General features: G+C 39.4%; 1 protein-coding gene across 1 annotated transcript in view; it reads right to left on the bottom strand.

Annotated features, from left to right (window-relative positions):
* The window catches only part of nup188 (nucleoporin 188), a 171,828-nt gene that overhangs the window by 36,006 nt on the left and 115,016 nt on the right, over positions 1–20,806 (bottom strand). The window contains 4 exon segments of the mRNA XM_069886944.1: positions 7,964–8,070; positions 10,851–10,984; positions 13,589–13,714; positions 13,811–13,877. Coding sequence (XP_069743045.1) covers positions 7,964–8,070; positions 10,851–10,984; positions 13,589–13,714; positions 13,811–13,877 — 434 coding nt within the window.

The raw sequence follows: 20,806 nt of genomic DNA, 5'->3' as shown, positions 1-20,806 counted from the left end.
GGTGAACTCCCAGAAACAATTGATGACATTGAATAGGCCAAGTGGAAATCGGCCACTTGGTTACAAGAAGAAAAGCTGAAATCTTTACAGATGATGGGACTCGGACAGGGAAATGCTGCTGGACAAGACTGACCACAGGGAAAACTTTAGCAGACGCAAAAATGTTCAGATTATTGGATTAAAGGAGGGGACTGAAGGGAACAATCCCATGAAAGTTCGAAGAAAATAAATTTAATGAGAAGCTACAAGTAGAAAGGGCTCATCAGACCCTTGGTCCCAGAAGACCTGAGGAGCAGTGACTACGGTCAGTCCTGGTAATATTTATGAGTTACTGGGGTCAGGAAACAATTTTGAGAGCAGCATTTGATTATTCTAAACAATATGGCGGCCCATTTGAGATCAACAGCAGAAAGGTACCATTCTTTCAAGACTTTAGCCCAAGTTTGATCAAGCAAAGGAAGAAGTTTGATGATGTGAAGAGACAATTGTGGTCAAAAAATGAGATATTCAATAGTATACTCTGTGACACTGAGGGTTGAAGTAGCAGAGGGAAATCAGGATTTTTTTTTCAAGTCTAAGAAAGATGTGGAGGAATTTCTATGAAGATTATGAGAAGACTGAAGTCATGAAATAAGCAGACTGAGAAGAATGTTTATAATGGGACTAAGTAAAAGTTGTATTTTTTATTTGAATGTTATCGCAATTTGTACGGAGAGCTCAAGAAAAAGTGAGAACTTGGCAAAAATAGTAAGTCTAAGGGGGTAATGGCACCAGGAGAGGAGCATTTTTACAAGATGATGCTAAAGGGAAGGGTTCTTCTTCCTCAGAAGATTCCGCAGGCCTTTTCCATGGGATTCTGGGGTTTCTTGTTTACGTCACCATCAGACCAGGAGCACTATATGTGTTTTTTAAAGGGGAAAGATCACTATTATTTGAATAATCAAAACAGTTTTATTGCTGAACAATATTTGTTTAAGAACTGGTATGGATAGAACATTAAAAGTTTATTAGTCTTAATGTTAACAGGTTGAACAGTATGGTTAAAAAAAGGGTATTGGCACATTTTAAAAAAAACTAAAGGTGGACATAGTTTTTCTGCAGGAAACATAATCTTACTTAATTGGAACATGCTAAATTAAAAAGAGGATGGGTAGGGAAAGTAATATCATTGCTTTTAATTCAAAAGCGAGATGGTAGCAATCTTAATTAATAAAAATGTACCGGTAAGAGTAGAAGATATATCGACTGATCAAGCAGCAAGGTTTGTAATGGCACATTGCAAGGTTTATGCAGAACCCTGGACGTTTATAAATATTTATGCTCCAAATTATGACGACGAATCCTTTATGAAGGATGTCTTTTTAAAAACAGCAAAGAGAATTTTTGTTTTGATCCGATATTGGATAAATCAGCAAGGATGGTAATGAGGGCGAAAGCTGCAAATGTGACGCTATGATTTATGAAGGATTAAATTTGATTGATATCTGGAGGCAGCTCAACTCCACAGAGAGAGATTACTCATTCTACTTAAGTGTCCATGACTCACATACAAGGATTGATTTATATTTAATGTATGCAGTTACAAAGCAGAGTGATAAAAACGGAGTACTTGGCAAGACTACTCTCTGGCCTTAATCATTTTGATATTGGAAAAACAAGAAAGTGTGTATAGATGGCGTCTTAATGCCACGTTTTGAAAAGGACATACTTTTGTGAGTTTATTATGAGACAGATAGAACTGTTTTGTGAGACAAATCTCTCTTCCATCAATAACAGTTTTTTGATAAAGGATACGTTTAAGGCTTATCTGAGAGGGCAAATTATACAAAAATTCTTAAAAGAGAATATGCCATGGAAGTGGATGGTTTAGAGAAGGAAATAACAGAGTTGGAGAAAGCATATCAAAGGATGAAAATAAAAAAAATTTAAAAATCGAGATATAATTATGTTCCAAATGTACAGAACATAAAAAAAAACTTCAAATCTAAGCAAAAATATTATCAATTAGGAGAAAGAGCACATACGGTTCTGTCTTGGCATGTGAAGGTAGAGGAGTCATCGAGGATGATAAATGCAATCAAAACAGATGCAGACATGCTAACCCACAATCAGAAAGAGATCAATGATATTTTTTAGACAATATTATACAAAGCTGAAAATCAGAAATATTAGGCGATGATAATGAGATGGACGAGTTTCCTGTGACTGTTGAGCTTCCAAAATTGGAGGCCAGAGATCAGACGGAGCTAGATACCGCTTTCACAAGAGAGGAAATTGAGAAGGCTCTGAGCATTTTGCATGCTAATAAGTCTCCAGGGAAGGATGGATTCCTGCCCGAGTTCTATAGACAACTTAAGGATTTGCTGATGCCTCTTATGATGGATGTATTGGACTGGGCAGTGGAGACTCAGACACTTTTGGACTCTTTTCAACAGCTATTATTAGTGTTGCCAAAGAAGAATAGGGACCCATTAAAAACTTCATCATATAGGCTGATCTTGCTTCTGAAAGATATTATAAGATATTGGTGAAGGCTTTAGCCAACAGGCTGGAGCAATTTTTACCTAAACTGATACATTCAGATCAGGTAACAGATCAGGGATTTGTTAAAGGAAGATAGTCTGGGCAGACTATTTAATATACACATGGCCAAATAAAAATTGAATTCTATTATGTATTTTTGTATGCTGAAAAGGCATTGAACTGGTTAGAATGGCCTTTTTTATTTAAATGTTGGAGAAATATGGTATAGGTAGAATATTTATAAATTGATAAAAACTCTCTATCACAAACCACAAGCTAAAATTATAACTAATAGTCATATGCCAGCAAACTTCAAGTAGGCAGGGGTTTCCACTGTCCCCAGGATTTTTTATCCATGTGATTGAACCACTGGTGGAGATTATAAGGAGAGATCAGGATTAAAAAAAAGGCTTCAAAGTTGAACAAGTAGTATATAAAATCAGCCTATTTGTTAACAACGTGCCACTACATATCCGACGCGGTTGAGTCCTTGGAGAAATTACAAACAAAACTAAAAAAATATGGAGGAGTCTCAGGTTATAAAGTTAATATGGATAAAAGTGAGATAACGCCACTGACAAACTTTGATTATGAAAGATATCAAAGAGGAAGTTGATTTTAATGGAAGGGAGATGAAATTAAATATTGAGGAAATAATAACTGATAATAACTTGCAGAATTTGTAAATATTATACTCCTCTTTTAGGGAAGATAGGGAAGGATTTGCAGAAATGGAAAAATTTGCTATTACCTTGGTGGGAAAGGGTTAATTGTGTTAAAATGAAAGTGGTGCCAAGATTACAATATCTTTTCCAATCACTGCCTATTTCTTTGCCGAAAAATTTCTTTAAATTATTAAATAATTGTATTAGGCACTTCCTTTGGAATAATAAGATGCCAAGGCTTTTGTTGGTAAAATTAATATGGGACTATAAGATGGGGGGACTTAGGCTATCGGATTTTGAAAAATACTATTTGGCTGCACAAGCTGGATTCATCTTTCTTTGAAGAAGGCAGCCCCCACCCCCACCTCCGGATTCAAATGGGACTGTACCCAATGGGAGAGGGGGCAGCAAAAGGTTTTATTCATAAGTGGAGCATTAAGTCAATAACAAAAAGGACGGATAATCCTATATTAATACATATGATTAGAGTATGGCAAGAAATCAATGAGTGTTTTGGGGGAAAAAAAAAGGGATATCATTAAGAGCACCATTATGTAAGAATGTGTTGATGCCTATGAATCTAGGTAACAGAAATCTAAACTCATGGTGTGTCAAAGGAATAAGATACATTGAAGATCGCTATGCAGTAGGAGTTCTTATGACTTTTGATCAACTAAAACAGAGGGCCAGCGTTGGTCCCACCTGAAAGTGAAATGGAACTAATGATTTGGCTGGAGAGTGGACCTAAATTTATAACAAAATTGTATTTTGCTTTCAAAATCAGGTTTGCAGAGATCGAGATAGAGAGATGGGAGTCGGACTTAGGTGTTGTAATATCTGAAAGATGTTGGTCTGATTGATGTTTGGATAGTAATGAGATCAATTATAAATGCAAGAAATTGATGGGTTCAGTATAACTTCCTACTTCAATTATATCTTATGCCCCAGAAGTTACAAAGGTCAAAATCTGAAATATCGGATTTGTGTTTTAAATTTGGGATTGAAACAGGAATGTTTTTATATGCTACGTGGTCGTGTGTGAAGGTGAAGCCTTTGTGGCAGGATATTGCAAGTTTCAAGTTTCTGGATCACTGGGACCTTTCAGAATGGACAGGTTGTACTTGAATCCCAGGTGGACCAGGATCGTGGCAGGGACATTTGCTAAGGCTATTCAGAAGACTTTACACTAGAATGGTTGGGTGGAGGGAACAGCAAGGAGAAGGTTAGATTGCAAACAGAAAGCTTGTAGACAAAGTTTGGGGCTGGATAGGCAGGTGATAGAGAAGGAAGATGCTATGTACGAAGATGGAGGGGAAATGATAGAAAAAGAACATAATACAGTTGTTTGTAAAGATAGGGGCAAACAGAATAAGTAGTGGGAAAACTCTGAAATGCATATACTTTAATGCTAGGAGCATTAAAGGTGGATGAGCTGAGGGTGTGGATAGACACTTGGCAGTATGACACAGTAGCGATTAGTGAAACAGGGTTGCAGGAGGGATGTGACTGGCAGCTAAATATTCCTGGATTTTGTTATTTTAGGTGTAATAGAATTGGAGGGGCAAGAGAGGGTGATGTAGCATTGCTTGTCAGGGAAAATATTACAAAGGTGCTTAAGCAGGATAGATTAGAGGGCTCGTCCAGGGAGGCTGCATGGCTAATGGGGAGCGAGAACTAAAGGAGCAAATTTATAGGGAGATAGCAGATGTTTGTAATAAGCACAGGGTTGTGATAGTGGGAGATTTTAATTTTCCAAATATAGGTTGGGAAACCCATTCTATGGAAGGGATGGATGGATTAGAATTTGTAAAATGTGTGCAGGATAGTTTTTTATAGCAACACGTAGAGGTACCAACTAGAGAAGGGGCAGTGTTGGATCGTCTGTTGGGGAATGAGATAGGTAAGGTGATAGGAGGTATTTGTTGGGGAGCACTTTGGATCCAGTGATCATAGTGCCATTAGCTTCAATGTAATTATGGAAAGGGATAGGTCAGGACCTAAGATTGCTGTTTTTGAGTGGGGAAAAGCTAGATTTGAGGAGATGAGAAAGGATTCACAAGGAATGGATTGGGACAATTTGTTTTATGAGAAGGAGGAGTAGAGAAATGGAGGTCTTTTAAAGGTGAGATTCTGAGAGTACAAAATCTTTATGTTCCTGGCAGGATAAAAGGCAGGGTCCAAAGTTTGAGAGAGCCATGGTGTTCAAGGGACATTGGAAACTTGGTTCAAAAAAAGAGGGAGACCTACAATAATTATAAGAAACAAGGAATAAAGGAGATGTGTGAAGAATACATTGAATGTAAAAAGAATCGTAAGAAAGAAATTAGAAAAGCTAAAAGATATGAGGTGGCTATAGCAAATGGTGAAAATAAATCCAAAAGGTTTCAATAAATATGTTAATAGCAAAAGGAGAGTGAGGGATAAAATTGGTCCCTTGGAGAATTAGAGTGGATTGTGTTGAGCCAAATGAGACGGGGGAGATTTTGAACGTTATTTTCTTTGGTATTCACAAAGATATTGAATTGTGCGGGGTAAAGGAAGCAAAGTAGGTAATTATGGAAAATGTAGTGATTAAAAAAGAGGAGTACTGGAGCTTTTGAAGCATATAAAGGTGGATAAGTCTCCAGGTCCCGATGGGATTTTCCCCAGGACCTTGAGAGAAGTTAGTGAAAAAAAATAGCAGTGGCACTGACAGTGGTTTTTCAAATGTCAAGAGAGATGGGTATAGTGCTGGAGAATTGGCATATTGCTAATGTGGTTCCTTTGTTTAAAAAAGGTACGAGGAGCAAGTCTCGCAACTATGGGCCTGTAAGTTTGACGTCTGTGGTAGGTAAGTTAATGGAAAGCGTTCTTAGAGATAATATATATAAATACCTGGAGAGACAGGGTCTGATCAGGAATACTCAACATGGGTTTATGCGTGGAAGGTCATGTTTGACCAATCTTGTTGAATTTTTTGAAGAGGTGACTAGGAATGTTGATGAAGGGAAAGCAGTGGATGTTGTCTATATGGACTTCAGTAAGGTTTTTGGAAGGTTCATGCAGTAGGTATTAACTTTGAGATAATCAAATGGATTCAACAGTGGCTGGAAAGGAGATGCCAGAGAGTTGAGTGGATAACTGTTTGTCAGGCTGGTAACAATCAGTGTGCCTCAGGGTTCTGTATTGGGTCTTTTGCTGTTTGTCATTTACAGAAATGATCTGGATAATGAGATGGTAAATTGGATTAGCAAATATGCGGATGATACTAAAATAGATGGAACTGTGCTTAATGAAGGTTTTCAAAGATTGGAAAAGGATTTGGACTGCTTAGAAGAATGGGCTGAAAGATGGCAGATGGAGTTTAATGCTGAGAAGTGTGAAGTGTTTCATTTTGGAAGGAATAATCAAAACAGGTCATGAACAGTAAATGGGAGGGCATTGAAAAATTCAGTGGAGCAGAAAGATCTTGGAATAACGGTTCATTGTTCCCTGAAGATAGAATCTCATGTGGATAAGGTGGTGAAGAAGGCTTTTAGTATGCAAGTCTTTATAAATCAATGCATAGAATACAAGAGTTGGGAGATTATGTTGAGACTGTTCAAGGCATTGGTGAGGCCAAATTTGGAATACTGTGTGCAGTTCTGGTCCCCGAATTATAGGAAGGATATCAACAAGGTAGAGATAGTGCAGAGAAGATTTACGAAAATGTTACCTGAGTTTCAGAATGTAAATTACAAAGAAAGATTGAGCAGATTAACTCTTTATTCTTTAAAGAGTATAAGGTTGAGGGGATGGGGATATGATAAAGATATTTAAGATTATGAGGGGGATAGATAGAGTTGATGTGGATAGGCTTTTTCCTGTGAGGGTAGAAGAGATTGAAACAAGAGGTCATGAGTTGAGAATTAAGGGGCAAAAGTTTAGAAGTAACATGAGTGGGAACTTCTTCACTCAGAGAGTGGTGGCTGTATGGAATGAACTTCTGGGAGAAGTAGTGGTGGCAGGGTCCATTTTGTAATTTAAGGAAAAATTGGATAGGTAAATGTTTGGATGGGGAATGGAGGGTTATGGGCAAGGAGCAGGTAGGTGGGTCTAGAGGAGAGTACTTGGTTCGATGTGGACTAGAAGGGCTGAGATGACCTGTTTCTGTGCTGTAATTGTTATATGATTTTATATATATTATATAAACAAGGGCAACCCGGAGCTTTATCTTTTGGGTAACTTTATTGAAATAAGTAATACATTAACTAAATACCAAATTTCTTTTGTCAAAGAAGTTTTAGTAGTGGCTAAAAAGTGTATTGCAACTACTTGGAAGTACGACTCTCCCTTACTCATAGCACAATGGACTGTGGAGATGAATAGTTGTATCCCTATGGAGAAAATGACATTTAATCTAAAAAAAAACAAGTATTATATATTTGATAAGATATGACAGCCATATTTGGACCATATAGGGGCTCAATTATAATAATGATAACAATAGATGCTGTTACAATATAAGCAGATGTGACTTCCCCATAGATTTTTTATGAATAGTTTAAGTGTGAGCTCTGACAGTGTGTGGATTTATATTTGGTGGGGGGAGGGGAGGGTTTTTTCTTTGTTTTTTGTATGATAAAGTTTAATATATTGTGATATTGAAGATCTTACTATGTATATTTATGCTAAATGAAAAATAAAATATTCAAAAAAAACCATGAGATAACTAATTTCCTTTTATATCTTCAGGGGGTTTGAAATTGACAAAGACTCCTCAGTTTGAATGTATACCCTCTAAAATAACAGCTTACCATTGCAAGTCTCTTCAGAAGCTGGATGGCAAGACGTGGCAATGCAGGATCGTGCCTGTGGTAGATATACTTTGCCAAAACTGCTATCAAATTATTACCATGGGTTCCTGCAAAATAATAAACAGGAAATTAAAAAAAAAATTAAAGGACAAACCAAATATGTAGGTAAATTCTGCTGCTTGTCCTTTGTTAGCATTTTAATTTTTTTTTAAATTTGGAGATACAGTATTGTAACAGCCCATGCCTCCCAAATACACCCACATGACCAATTAACCTACTAATCCAATACGTCTTTGGAATGTGGGAGGAAACTGAAGCATCCAGAGGAAATCCACACAGACACAGGAAGAACATACAAACTCGAACCCGGATTGCTGTTGCTATAATAGTGTTTGCCTATCACTACACCAACAGTATAATTCTTGAAATTCAGTCAGATGTTAAGAGTTTACATTCCACTTCAGATAATAGAATAATCCAGTCATCCCACAGAAAAAGAATATGATTTGGCCCTGCTCCAACATTCAACATAATCATAGCTGATCATCCACTTCTGTGTCCAGTTCCAATTTTCTTCCTCTATCATATTGGCATTAAGAAATATATCGATCTCTTCCTTGAATGTTTATTGACACAGTCTCCACTCCCTTCCATTGTAAAAAATTCCATTTACTCAATTCTAAAGGCGTATCCTATACCAAGTCTACGACCCCAAATTTTAGAATCTTCAGCAACTCTGAAATCTAACCAGTATTGTGTCTCCCAGATACATTAGAATTTTATAGGTTTCTATGAGAACCTTTCTCATTTTAGTAAACTCCACTAAAATCATGTCTACCAAATGTCAGTTTGTTGTATTCCTTCCATGATTAGAATGTCTTTCATCAGATATGGAGACCATATCTGCACTCAAATGTCTTGCATTGAAGCCAACAAATCATTTGCCTTAATAACTGCCTGCTGCATCTGAATGCTTGCTTTTAGCAATTATATACAAGGATGCCACAGTCTTGTACATTCCCTTTTCCCAATCTATTGCTAAATAGAAAATGTCTTCACTATAACTTTTCGTTCCCTAATAAATGTATCATTATTAGGGTCTTCAAATGTGGAGGCAGAACCAAAATACTCAGGAAACATTGCTCTGTCGGGAGAGCTCTCTTTGTCAGATAGATGTTAAAATAGTGCCACAGAAACTTTTTTAAGAGTACAAAAGTGATGCCCTGTAAGCTGGCCAACATTTATCTCTGTACCATACTTCTAAAATAGAATTGTCTGGTCAGTATCAAATTGCCACTTGTGGGAGCTTTTCGTTCACAGCTTTGTTGCCTTGATACTTCAAGGATATTTCCTGAATGTACAATGCATAGGGATATTCTGAAAGTGATGTAAAATGTGATACATAAATGCAGTTCTGTCTTCCATGGATGATTGCAGAAGATCCAGTATCTGTTAGAATAACATGACTTTGCTCAAAGCTACTCGCAACAACCATAGAGTCTTGTTCTGTTTGCATACTGTCTATTCAAAGAAATGAATGACAAAGTTTCTACCAATAACATCAATTTCTTTATTCTTTTTTTTCAAAATGTGGTTTCATAGTTGTTTTCTAACGTGCTATCACCCAATTAATTTAAAAGATTAATTTTTCATCCAAATAGCCAATTTGATTTCTGAAAGCAGTGGAACTCCAAAATAGCATGGAATAATAAACAAATATAAAGTAGCAAAATTTGCAATACAAATTATGCTTTCTTATAATTCCACACAAAATTAAGAACATGACATTTAAGTGTGTAGAATAATGGTGTTGAATGGTTAGTACTTCAATGGAATGTTAAGAGAAGCCGTTTTCAGGTGGCCACAAAGCCCAACTGTAAAGCCGCACAGAATACCCCTGTGCAGCTGTCAGGTGGCCATCTGAAACCGGAAGAACCGGCCAGGAGGGATACTTACCTAACCCTTCTCCAAGAGGTATAACTATCCTGCTCGGAGTATCGATTGTGGCAGCTAAAAGCAGCCCAGGCTGCCAGGAGGCGGGCTGATGACATTGTGGTGACGTCGTCAGCCATTGACTCCTGAGACAAGGAAGTCAGACTGAAGTAGACTTCTTCAAATTTTATTTCGCATCCTCTCCCGCTGCTGGTTTCTTCCCCCCACCCTCACCTGCCCGACTCCTGTTGCCGCTGCCAGTCTCCCCCCTCCCCCACTTGCCTGCCCGACTCCCGCTGCTGCTTCGGGGGGTGGGGGGGGAGGGAGATCGGCAGTGGGAGTCAGGCGGGAGGGGGGGGAGGGGAACCGGCTGTGGCCATGGGAGTCAGGTGGGGGGGGACCACCGGACACAGGAGTCGGCCGGGCGAGGGGGGGGGGGGAGAACCGGCAGCGGGAGTTGGGCGGGAGAGGGTGGGGAGACCGGGAGCGGGAGTCGGGAGGGTGAGAGTGTGGGGTGGGGAACCGGCAGTGACGATGGGAGTTGGGCAGGCAAGAGTGGGGTAAACCAGCAACGGCAACAGGAGTCGGGCAAGCAAGGGTGGGGGGGAGACCGGCAGCGGGAGTCAAGTCATGCCCTGAGTTATTTGTCAGGCATGCCTTGACATGCTGCTATGACGTGAGGTCAGCGTGGGCGGGAAAGGCACCTATCCGGAGTAGCTGGCTTTCGCTGCTAGACGGCTAGCAGTCAGCTGGCACATTTAGGTGCCAAAAAGCCATCCATTCTGTGGCCACCTAAATGTGCTAGCTGAACTCCTCTAGCCCCGCCTGCAGGTGCCTAATCTTCTATCAGAACACCTGAAAGCGGCTAAAGGGGAAAACAAAATCAAAGCACAAGGTTAACAACAATTCTAACTCTTTAAAATATGATTTTTCATTATTCATTGTATATCATTACCATGTTGAGTTAGAGCCTGCTCCAATGGTGAAATCCCTTCTGATGATGGTTTCAATTTGATGACATTGTTAGTTATAGAAAATGCCAGCTTGATCGTCTGAGTGAGAGTCTGGCCTGATCCTTCTGATCCACTGCTACAGTTATATTTTTGGATGTTGGTTGGAAGGGAAAGCAAAAAAACGGCAGTTAGTTAAAGTTGATTTTTTAACAAAGTTAGAAAAGCAATAAAGTTTAAGTGGATAGTTTTGCTTTTCTTTGTTTTTCTTTCAGGTCTAGGCAACTTTGGATGAATAGCATTTCTAAATACCTTTCTCACCAAGTCTACAACTCCAATTGAAAAATACCACTCGACAATAATAAATGTCCCCATACTGCAGTAAAATATAAAATAATCCCTTGTTTTGAAGAATTGTCAGTAGAAAGATAGTGAACATGACAATTTAATTCCGTTTAAAATTTGTAAGCCCAGCGAACAAAATATTGCTTTGACTTTACAAATCGTGTCTGCTTTAAAAAAAATTATAGTCAAAAGTTAATAAAATCTGACAACTTCAAGATCTCATGAAAAACAAACACCATTAAATAAATATTTCCAGCTGCTATAAAGGATGTTATAACCATCTCCATTTCCAGACCCTCCTCATTTGAATTGGATACATTTTACAAAAGTCTGGATATTCTAGTTTAGTTAACAAACTTCTTCTTCTTTGGCTTGGCTTCGTGGACGAAGATTTATGGAGGGGTATGTCCATGTCTGCTGCAGGCTCGTTGGTGACTGACAAGTCCGATGCAGGACAGGCAGACACAGTTGCAGCGGTTGCAAGGGAAAATTGGTTGGTTGGGGTTGGGTGTTGGGTTTTTCCTCCTTTGCCTTTTGTCAGTGAGGTGGGCTCTGCGGTCTTCTTCAAAGGAGGTTGCTGCCTGCGAACTCTGAGGCGCCAAGATGCACGGTTGGAGGCGATATCAGCCCATTGGTGGTGGTCAATGTGGCAGGCACCAAGAGATTTCTTTAAGCAGTCCTTGTACCTCTTCTTTGGTGCACCTCTGTCTCGGTGGCCAGTGGAGAGCTCGCCATAGAACACGATCTTGGGAAGGTGATGGTCCTCCATTCTGGAGACGTGACCCACCCAGCGCAGTTGGGTCTTCAGCAGCATGGATTCGATACTTGCGGACTCTGCCAGCTCGAGTAGTTCGATGTTGGTGATGAAGTCATTCCAATGAATGTTGAGGATGGAGCGGAGACAGCGCTGATGGAAGCAATCTAGGAGCTGTAGGTGATGCCGGTAGAGGACCCATGATTCGGAGCTGAACAGGAGCGTGGGTATGACAATGGCTCTGTAGACGCTAATCTTTATGTGTTTCTTCAGGTGGTTGTTTTTCCAGACTCTTTTGTGTAGTCTTGGAAAGGCGCTATTTGCCTTGGCGAGTCTGTTGTCTATCTCTTTGTCGATCCTTGCATCAGATGAAATGGTGCAGCCAAGGTAGGTAAATTGGTTGACCGTTTTGAGTTCAGTGTGCCTTATGGAGATGTAGAATGATGACTATTCACATCTACAATAGGAACTCAATCCAAAATGAAAGATTATCCATACTCAAAGAAATAAAATAAATTATATTCAAGAAATAGCCATCGGATCCATTAAGCTCATTTCTTTGACACCAGTATACAATTATTCTATTGCAGGCGTAATCATTTAATTAAATAAATCCTTAAAGAACAGTGTTTTTTTTAAATAGGAAAGTAAATGGTGTTCATTTCATTACAGCCTTTTGTCCGTTCCAAGCATTTTTCTTCCCAAATAGTGTCAGCTTTAATAAAATATATTTAATTAGGAGTGTGTTCAACATATCTGGGGGTGGGGGGTTGGTATATCAATACGTTGAGACTCAAATGTTTTACTGTTTATCTAAATAGTTTCTACACCATTTTAACAAAGCTTCAATATAATGAGAGAATCTCCAAGGAATTTCACAGAAATCCAATTAATGCAAAAATTAACAATTGGGAACACGTCTGCCAAACAAGCTTTGAAAAAAACTTTAAAAAAGAAAAAGGTGTTTAGTAGACATAAAGAGTAGAAGGATGAAGATGGGCCAAAGTTAGATAAACAGTGAGACATCAAAGGTGAAGCAGAAAAACATGGTATTAGAGATGGCACAAATGTGACACCAAGATTATATTTATTCAGATTTAGACAATTACTAACAAAAGCGATACAATTACTGACAAAAGGTAGGAATATGCAGTGGTTATCAAAGACAAAGATACAAAATTCATTTGGAGAAAATCTATGTTGTTCATCTAATTCTCAATGCTGCTGAAGATCCAACTGCGCTGGGTAGGTCACGTCTCCAGAATGGAGGACCATCACCTTCCCAAGATCTTTCCACTGGCCATCTTTTTCTTCCTCTGCTTTTGACTTCTATTCCCCTTTTTTAATCTTTAGGTATCTATCTCCCTCCTTGTCCACTTTATGAACTTCGTCTTCTCAACACTTTTTTGTGCTATGTGGCAATTTGAAATTGATGATTGAGGAATTACCTATCCTCCAGTGCTTTGTGAGACTTCATGTCATGATTAAACTAAAAAATATGAATCCCATTTTCAGCAAATTGTAATCTGAAGATTAACACAATATAAATCATACTTGTTCCAATTTATATGCAAGCTATGTTTTGCAAAATCATGTAAAAGTAGAACCTTCGCAGAAGTAGCATTGCACAGCAAATTACCATACCTGCTGGGTTGTGCTGCCATCACTGTATCAATGGTGTCCACTCCAATAGCCATAATATTTACAATGGCTTGTCCTGCTTCAGTGTTTGCCAAACAATAGGTGCATATAGTCTGAAGATCGAGAGGACTAGCAATGGAAATAAAGAAAAAAAACTTTTACAATTCCTCTGAAGAATTTACTAGAAACAAATTCAGACTACAAACATGATTCTGAGCACCATACCTTCCTCGAGATTCCTCTTCAGGATTCAAATTCAAGATGGTATAAATAAGCTCAAGAATCAGACAGCCTACAGCAGATACAAAAACATGAAAGTGCAAACAGATGAAAATTAAATCACATACAGCTGTTGACACATCTATGTGCATTGCCCATTTAACTAAATCAAGATATTTTTGTAACAAAAGGGAAAAATTGCTCCAGATATTTTCTCCATAATTTCTTAATATTTAATCTCTTTCCAAAAAAATTACAGGATATTGTACTATCATGATATGTGACGTGTGTTGGCAAAGGATAATGTAAGTGGTTCAATTCCTCCCCAGAAGTCTACATTTTGCTCACATTCCACAATCTCCTGTATCTTATTTTCCCTTCAATTCCAGTTCCTTGTCTGGCATTTAATAAAATCAGAAGCCCTGCCAGGCTTCATATAGCAAGAATTCAGTCACGTTTATTGTCATCTGATTGTACAGGTATAACCCAACGAAACAGCATTCTCTATAATGCAAAACATGGAGACACACAACCAGACATAATACATGTACAGACAAATAATACATATGCAGGACAAGTATTTTATCTATATAAATAAATATTGATTTGTACAAATGAAAGTGTCAGATAGTTAGTGTGAGCAGTTCCTTTGGTCGTTCAGCATTCTCACTGCCCTTGGGAAGAAACTGTTCCTCACCCCGGTGGTGCTGGCTCAGATACTCCTGTATCTCTTCCCCAAACGGAGCAGCTGGAAGATGCTGTGCACAAGGTAGAAAGGATCCTTAATGATTTTGGGCAATCTCTTCATACAAAGATCCCAGAAGATCACATCAATGGAGTGGAGGGAGACTCCAGTGATCCTCTCTGCCACTCTTATGGTCCTGTGGATTGACCTCCAATACATTCTCTGTAGCAACCATACCATACTATGATGCAGCCGGCCAGGACGCTTTCGATAGAGCTCCTATAGAACGTTGACATAATGGTGGCTGGTAGTCTTGCCCATTTCAGTCTTCTCAGGAAGTGCAGTCGCTGTTGCACCTTCCTGACAAGTGAGGAGATGTTGAGTGTCCACGATAGGTCACTAGTTAATGAACTCCAAGGAACTACAAAGTTGTTGATGCATAGTGGAGGGTGGTCATTCTTGGCCCTCCTGAAGTCCATGATTATCTCCTCTGTCTTGTCCACTTTGAGACTCAGGTTGTTAATCTCGCACTATTTCATGAGATTTTCCACCTCTTCTCTGCAGTGTGACTCATTATGTTGCTGATGAGGCCAACTGCTGTTGCGTCATCTGCAAATTTAATGACGCTATTAGAGCTGGATCTGGCAATGCAATCATGGATCAATAGCATGAACAGGAGCAGACTGAGCACACAGCCCTGAGGTGCGCCAGTGCATAGCTTGATGGTGCTCATTATTCTGATATTGACCCGGACAGACTGTAATCTTTCCGTTAGGAAGTCCAGGATCCAGTTACAGAGAGGAGTGTTGAGTCCCAGTGACAACAGCTTCTCCACCAGTCCCTTCAATCAACAGAATCATTGCTCAACTTGCTCTCCAGTCTACCTAGAGTAAATGTTCACTCTCTATTTTGAATCGATTTCTACCTCAAAAATATTAAAAATTCTGCTTCCACTATCCTTTGAGGAAGGTTCATGGGCATTTTAAAAAAATCATCTAATTAATGTCTTAAATAGGTGAGATTTGTTATCTATTTTTTTGATACATCTTTGTTATATTACATTTTTAACACAACTGAATAACCAAATTTTATAACATTGGGATACTGTACAAGCTTCATTTTCTATGCAAATGTAAAAATAGAAATAATCTAGCTGAGGAAGATTTAGTGAGATCCACAGATGCATCTTTTGTGGAAAAATTGAAGTATCAAAAGCTGAATTGATCTGTACATTCCATTCTAGATTAAATGCCCTTTATTTGGTAAACATTATTTATTTGGTTAGACAAAATGGAGATAATACAGGAAAAAGCATACCTGAACTGGTGTCTAAAAATTTCAGTTTAAAGTCCAAAGGGACATTGAAATCAAAAGTTATATAATTTCTAAAATCAGATTTTTTTTCTAATAACATTCTGATACTTTCATTTGTTAGCTACCATCCACTTGCAGCTAACAAAGATATTAGAAAGGAATGGCAAATATCTAAGACATAGGTACAATAGTTTATGGTTATGCGAAACAATCTAATCTGTAGTTAAAAATGAAAATCTGCTGACACTGTGGTTGAAGTAAAAACGGTGCTGGAGAAACACAGCAGGTCAAGCAATGTCCTTTATATAGCAAAAGTAAAAATACATATCTAATGTTTCTGCCTGGAGCCTTTCATCAGGGCATGCAAAAATGTCCTTAAGCATCTCTACAAAAGAGATGGGGGGAGGTGTAGTCGCAAAGGCTGGAGGTGATAGGTGGAAAAGGGAGGGAGGGGACAACAGCGTTCAAGGGAAGGAGGGATGGATAGGTGAATACAAGGGGAAGGGAGGGAAACAACTGGAAAGGGTAAAGGGGAGAGGAGAGCAGGTTAGCAGAAACAGGAAAAGTCGATGTTAATGCCATCTGGCTAGAGTGGAAAATCAAGTGGTGTTCTTCTAAGTCGCATGTGATCTTGGTGGTGGGATAGTACATGAAGCCATGGACATACATATGAGTATGGGAGCATGATCCAGAACTGAAATGGTGAGCTGCTGGGAGATCTCTGTCACTGGTGCGGAGGTGCTCAGCGAAGTCATCTCCCAATCTTTGCCCAGTCTCTCTGACGAAGAGAAGACCACAAAGGGACCACCAGGTGTAGTAAATCAATCCTGCAGATACACGTGAAGTGTTGCTTCACTTGAAAGGCCTGTTTGGGGCCCAGACCGTGGTAAGGGAGGAAGTGTGGTGCAAGTGTGACATCTCCTGCAGCCACAGGAAAAGGTGCCGGGGGGGGAGTGGGATTGGTGGGGAGGGATGAGTGTACGAGGGAGTCACAGAGGGAGCAGTCCCTATGGAAGGCAGAGAGTGGAGGAGAGGGGAAGAAGTGTCTGGTAGTGGGATCCTGTTGCAAGTGCTGGAAATTCTGGACGATAATGTGTTAGATGTGGAGGCTGATGGGATGGTAGGTGAGGATAAGGGGGATTCTGTTTGTTGCATCTGGGGGCATAGGGGGCCAGGACAGATGAGCGGGAAACGGAGGAGATGCAGGTGAGGGCTGACTGGATGATGGTGAAGGGGAAGCCAAATTTGTGGAAGGCAGCAGTTATTTCGGAAGATCTGGGCTGGAAAACCTCATTTTGGAAACAGATGTGGCGGAGATGGAAAAATGGAGAGAAGGGAATAGAATCCTTTCAGAGGACAGGGTGCGTTGAAGTGTAGTCAAGGTAGTTGTGGAAGTTAGTGGGTTTGTAATATATTTTGGTGGAAAGCTTGTCTCCTAGGATGGAGACAGAGAGATCCAGAAAGGGGAGTGTTGTCAGAGATGGACCAAGTGAGTCTGAGATTGGGATGGAAGTTGGCAGGAAAGTGAATAAAGTTGATAAGCTTATGGCGGGTCCATGAAGCAGCCCCGATTTAGTTATCGATATACTGGAGGAAGAGTTGAGGAGTCTTACCTGTGTAGGCTTGCAGCATAGCCCACAAACATAAAGGCGTAGTTGGGGTCCATACAAGTACCCAAGGCTACTACTTTGATTTGAAGGAAGTGATACAAGTTAAATGAGAAATTATTTAAAGCAAGGACAAGTTCTGCCAGGTGAAGGATGGTGTGGTAGAGAGTGACTGTTTAGATCTCTGGTCCAGAAGGAAGCAAAGTGCTTTAAGACCTTCTGTATGGGGGATGGAGGTATAAAGGGATTGGACATCCATCATGAAGATGAGGTGGTCCAGTTTGGGGAATCTGAAGTAATTGAAGAGGTGAAGGGAATGTGAGTTATAATTTATATTAGTGGGGAGGGATTGGACTGGGGAGGAAAGATAGAAAAAAGGTAAGATGAAGTTAGTTCAGTGGGACAAGAGCAAGCAGAAACAATGGGTCTACCAAGATGGGTGGGTTTGTGTATCTTGGGTAAAAGGTAGAAACAAGCAATGTGGATATGGGAGACAATGAGGTTGGTGGCCATGGAAGGAGGTGACTAGAGGTGATGAGGTTGGAGATGGTGTTGGAGATGTGACAGTGGCTTGATGTGCCACGGTGGAGCCCTGTGGGATGGTAGATAGGAGGAGGTGTCTGAGAGCTGCCACCTGGCCTCAACAAAGTAGAGGCCAGTGCACCAGACTACAACAACAGCACCCACAGATTGGTGGAACACCACCAGATTTTGTGTCTAGGCACTCTCCAGCCAGATGGCATTAATATCAACTTTTCCAGTTTCTGATAACCTGCTCTCCTCTTCCACCTCCTCCTTCCCTTCCCAGTTTCCCTCCCAGCCTTCCCCCTTAATTCACAGCCATCTTCCTCCCCTTGATTGCTGCTGTCCCCTCCTTCCCTTCCCCACCTATCACTTCCAGCCTTTGTGACCACATCTCTTCCTCCACTCTTTTGTTTGGATACCTGTTGACATTTTTGCATACCCTGATGAAGGGGTCTAGCCCAAAACATCAGTTATGTATTTTTACCTTTGCTATATAAAGGACACTGCTTGACCTGCTGAGTTTCTACAGATTTGTTTTTACAATCTAATCTGTTCCATATGCTAGAAATCATAAAAGTCAGGTTACAGAGTTAAATTAATGAAATCAGTGTTGGAAAAAGTCATACTTCTCCATCTCTCCTCTAACATCTTAAAACCTCTCCATTTTATAGAAAATCATGGAAAATTGGCAGCCTGTGAGATGGTCTGTGTAAATTGGAAAAGTGTGATCCATTTTATTTTGTTATTCCAGTATTTGGTCAGTACCCATGTAGGTCATAGCTCTTTAAGTACATGTCCAATGTGATGGAGGTTCAATCAAATTTTGGACACAGGTCCAAATGCAGTAAAATCCCCATTATCCAGCACCTATGACTGAGACTCACTTTTACTACATTAAAAATACAGTGAAAAATGAAAAGTCATTTGAAAAAAATCAGTATTGTAGTTTTTAAATATGCAAAGTTAAAGTAATTCCTGTAAGTTACAAAATTTAAATTTGAATCCTGGTCACTGGTGCTGTAAGTGTTGTGATAGCTGCTAAGCAAATCATGCCACCATCATAATTAACCCCCCCCCCCTTCCCCACCCAAGGTTACAGATAAAGCCTTACTAATATACATAATACTAATGAAGATAATGATTCTTACGGGACAGGGATAGAAAGACAGGGATAGGGAGACACTTTGGGAGAGCTGCCCCAGTGGCAAGCGGCATCGGCTGGCTCTATATCCTAGGCGGTGCCTGTCCGCAGGGCAGGGCGCGACTGGGACACTTTGTTGGCTGAGCGTTTGCTCCCAAAAGGTTGCATGTTGCGTCGGAGAACATTTACAATTTTGAACTTAAAAAAAACTTTATTTATTATTATTTATTTATTTCCTCAGTTTTCTTTCCAGTTGATTAACTGCTGGAAAATGAGGATTTTACTGTATTTCCTTATGGCCAAATTCAGTTTCATAATGCTACTGTAAAGCACCTTCAATGTTATTTTACCTCAAAGAAGTTCAAATTCAAGTAGTCATCTCCCTGAACCTAGGTTCACAGTTCACAAGGATATTGCCAAGCTAAATTGTGCAGGTCCCTCTCTTTTAACCTCAAAATGAGAGAAAGTAAACAAAGGCCATTGGGAGGCAAAAATATCCCAGAATCCACTGAGTAAACACTCAAACCACAGGATTTCCAGTTTCATACAACTGCAGTTGAAAAACAATTTCTCCATTCTCAATTATTTTTCCAATTATAAACTTCAGATCAGAAACTTAGAACATTATAAATTTAGACAAAAACTTTTTTCACAATAAAATACTGCTGAACAAATGGCTAACTAAAAATAATGATTCTGATAATCTCAAAACAGATTTATTTCTATATTGCACATTATAGATCCTTGAATTATTCAAATATTTCCTTTGGTATAGACTATTAGGAAACTGTTGTATACTTGCAAATTGTGTCTAATAAATTATTAACTTGACACAATGTGAGAGGTTGGAAGAATACTCTCTATGACAGATGGACAAATGTAATATTCTGATGGACTTTTCTATGTGCATAAAGAAATAAGAAAATATAGATCACAAAGTAATAAGAGCAATTATATTTAGTCTGTGTGCTTGAAAATCAGCATCAAGAGACAATTACCGTATTTGTTGTTGCATAGAACAACCCTAGAACTTCCACTTAAAATGTTGGCTTTAATGTGATACCCTCTCTCCTTGACCCTGCCCCTCAAAAAATCTGGCATTTACAGCTGACCAGTGGATGCTGTTAAAAGAAAATCACAATATTTTAATAACAAACGATAATTTAAAGATTTTAATTTTATTTGGATATTTCAAAATAAAGCTTGTACAGAGCCAACAGCAGTTGAACTGGGCAGATGAACCCCGTAGAGGAGCACTGAGACTCTACAAATAATCTGCGTGTGCAAGATTACATCGCAGCCAGCAGGAACATGGCGGAAGTGTTGTGACTCCATTGTCAAGGTGAGAATTTTAGACTCTTTGTATAGGACAACCCCGATTTTAAAGTGAAATTTTTAAGTTTAGAGGACTGTCTTATACAATGGCATATACGGTAATTTTTGCTTGAAAAATAATTATAGCCATGCATCGCTTAATGTGCATGATGCGTTCTGTGAAATAGGACATTTTGCGATTTGGACATTGTGCGAACACCATATTATATACTTAGCAAATCTATATGGGGTACTGTAGTGTACCTGTATTGACTAAAGAGCCAAGATACTATGCTGCATTTTAGCAAATTTATCTGGCAAGGTAATATATGGGTTAAGCCAAGCATGAACAGAGTCGAACAGGACAAGCGGACTGTGTCATTGCAAACAAATGGAACAAGTTGTTCAAGTGAACC

The sequence above is a fragment of the Narcine bancroftii genome, chromosome 1, assembly GCF_036971445.1.
Source record: "Narcine bancroftii isolate sNarBan1 chromosome 1, sNarBan1.hap1, whole genome shotgun sequence".
Taxonomy (NCBI): domain Eukaryota; kingdom Metazoa; phylum Chordata; class Chondrichthyes; order Torpediniformes; family Narcinidae; genus Narcine; species Narcine bancroftii.
The sequence above is the reverse complement of the archived record's forward strand: the minus strand, read 5'-3'. Positions and strand labels throughout refer to the sequence as shown.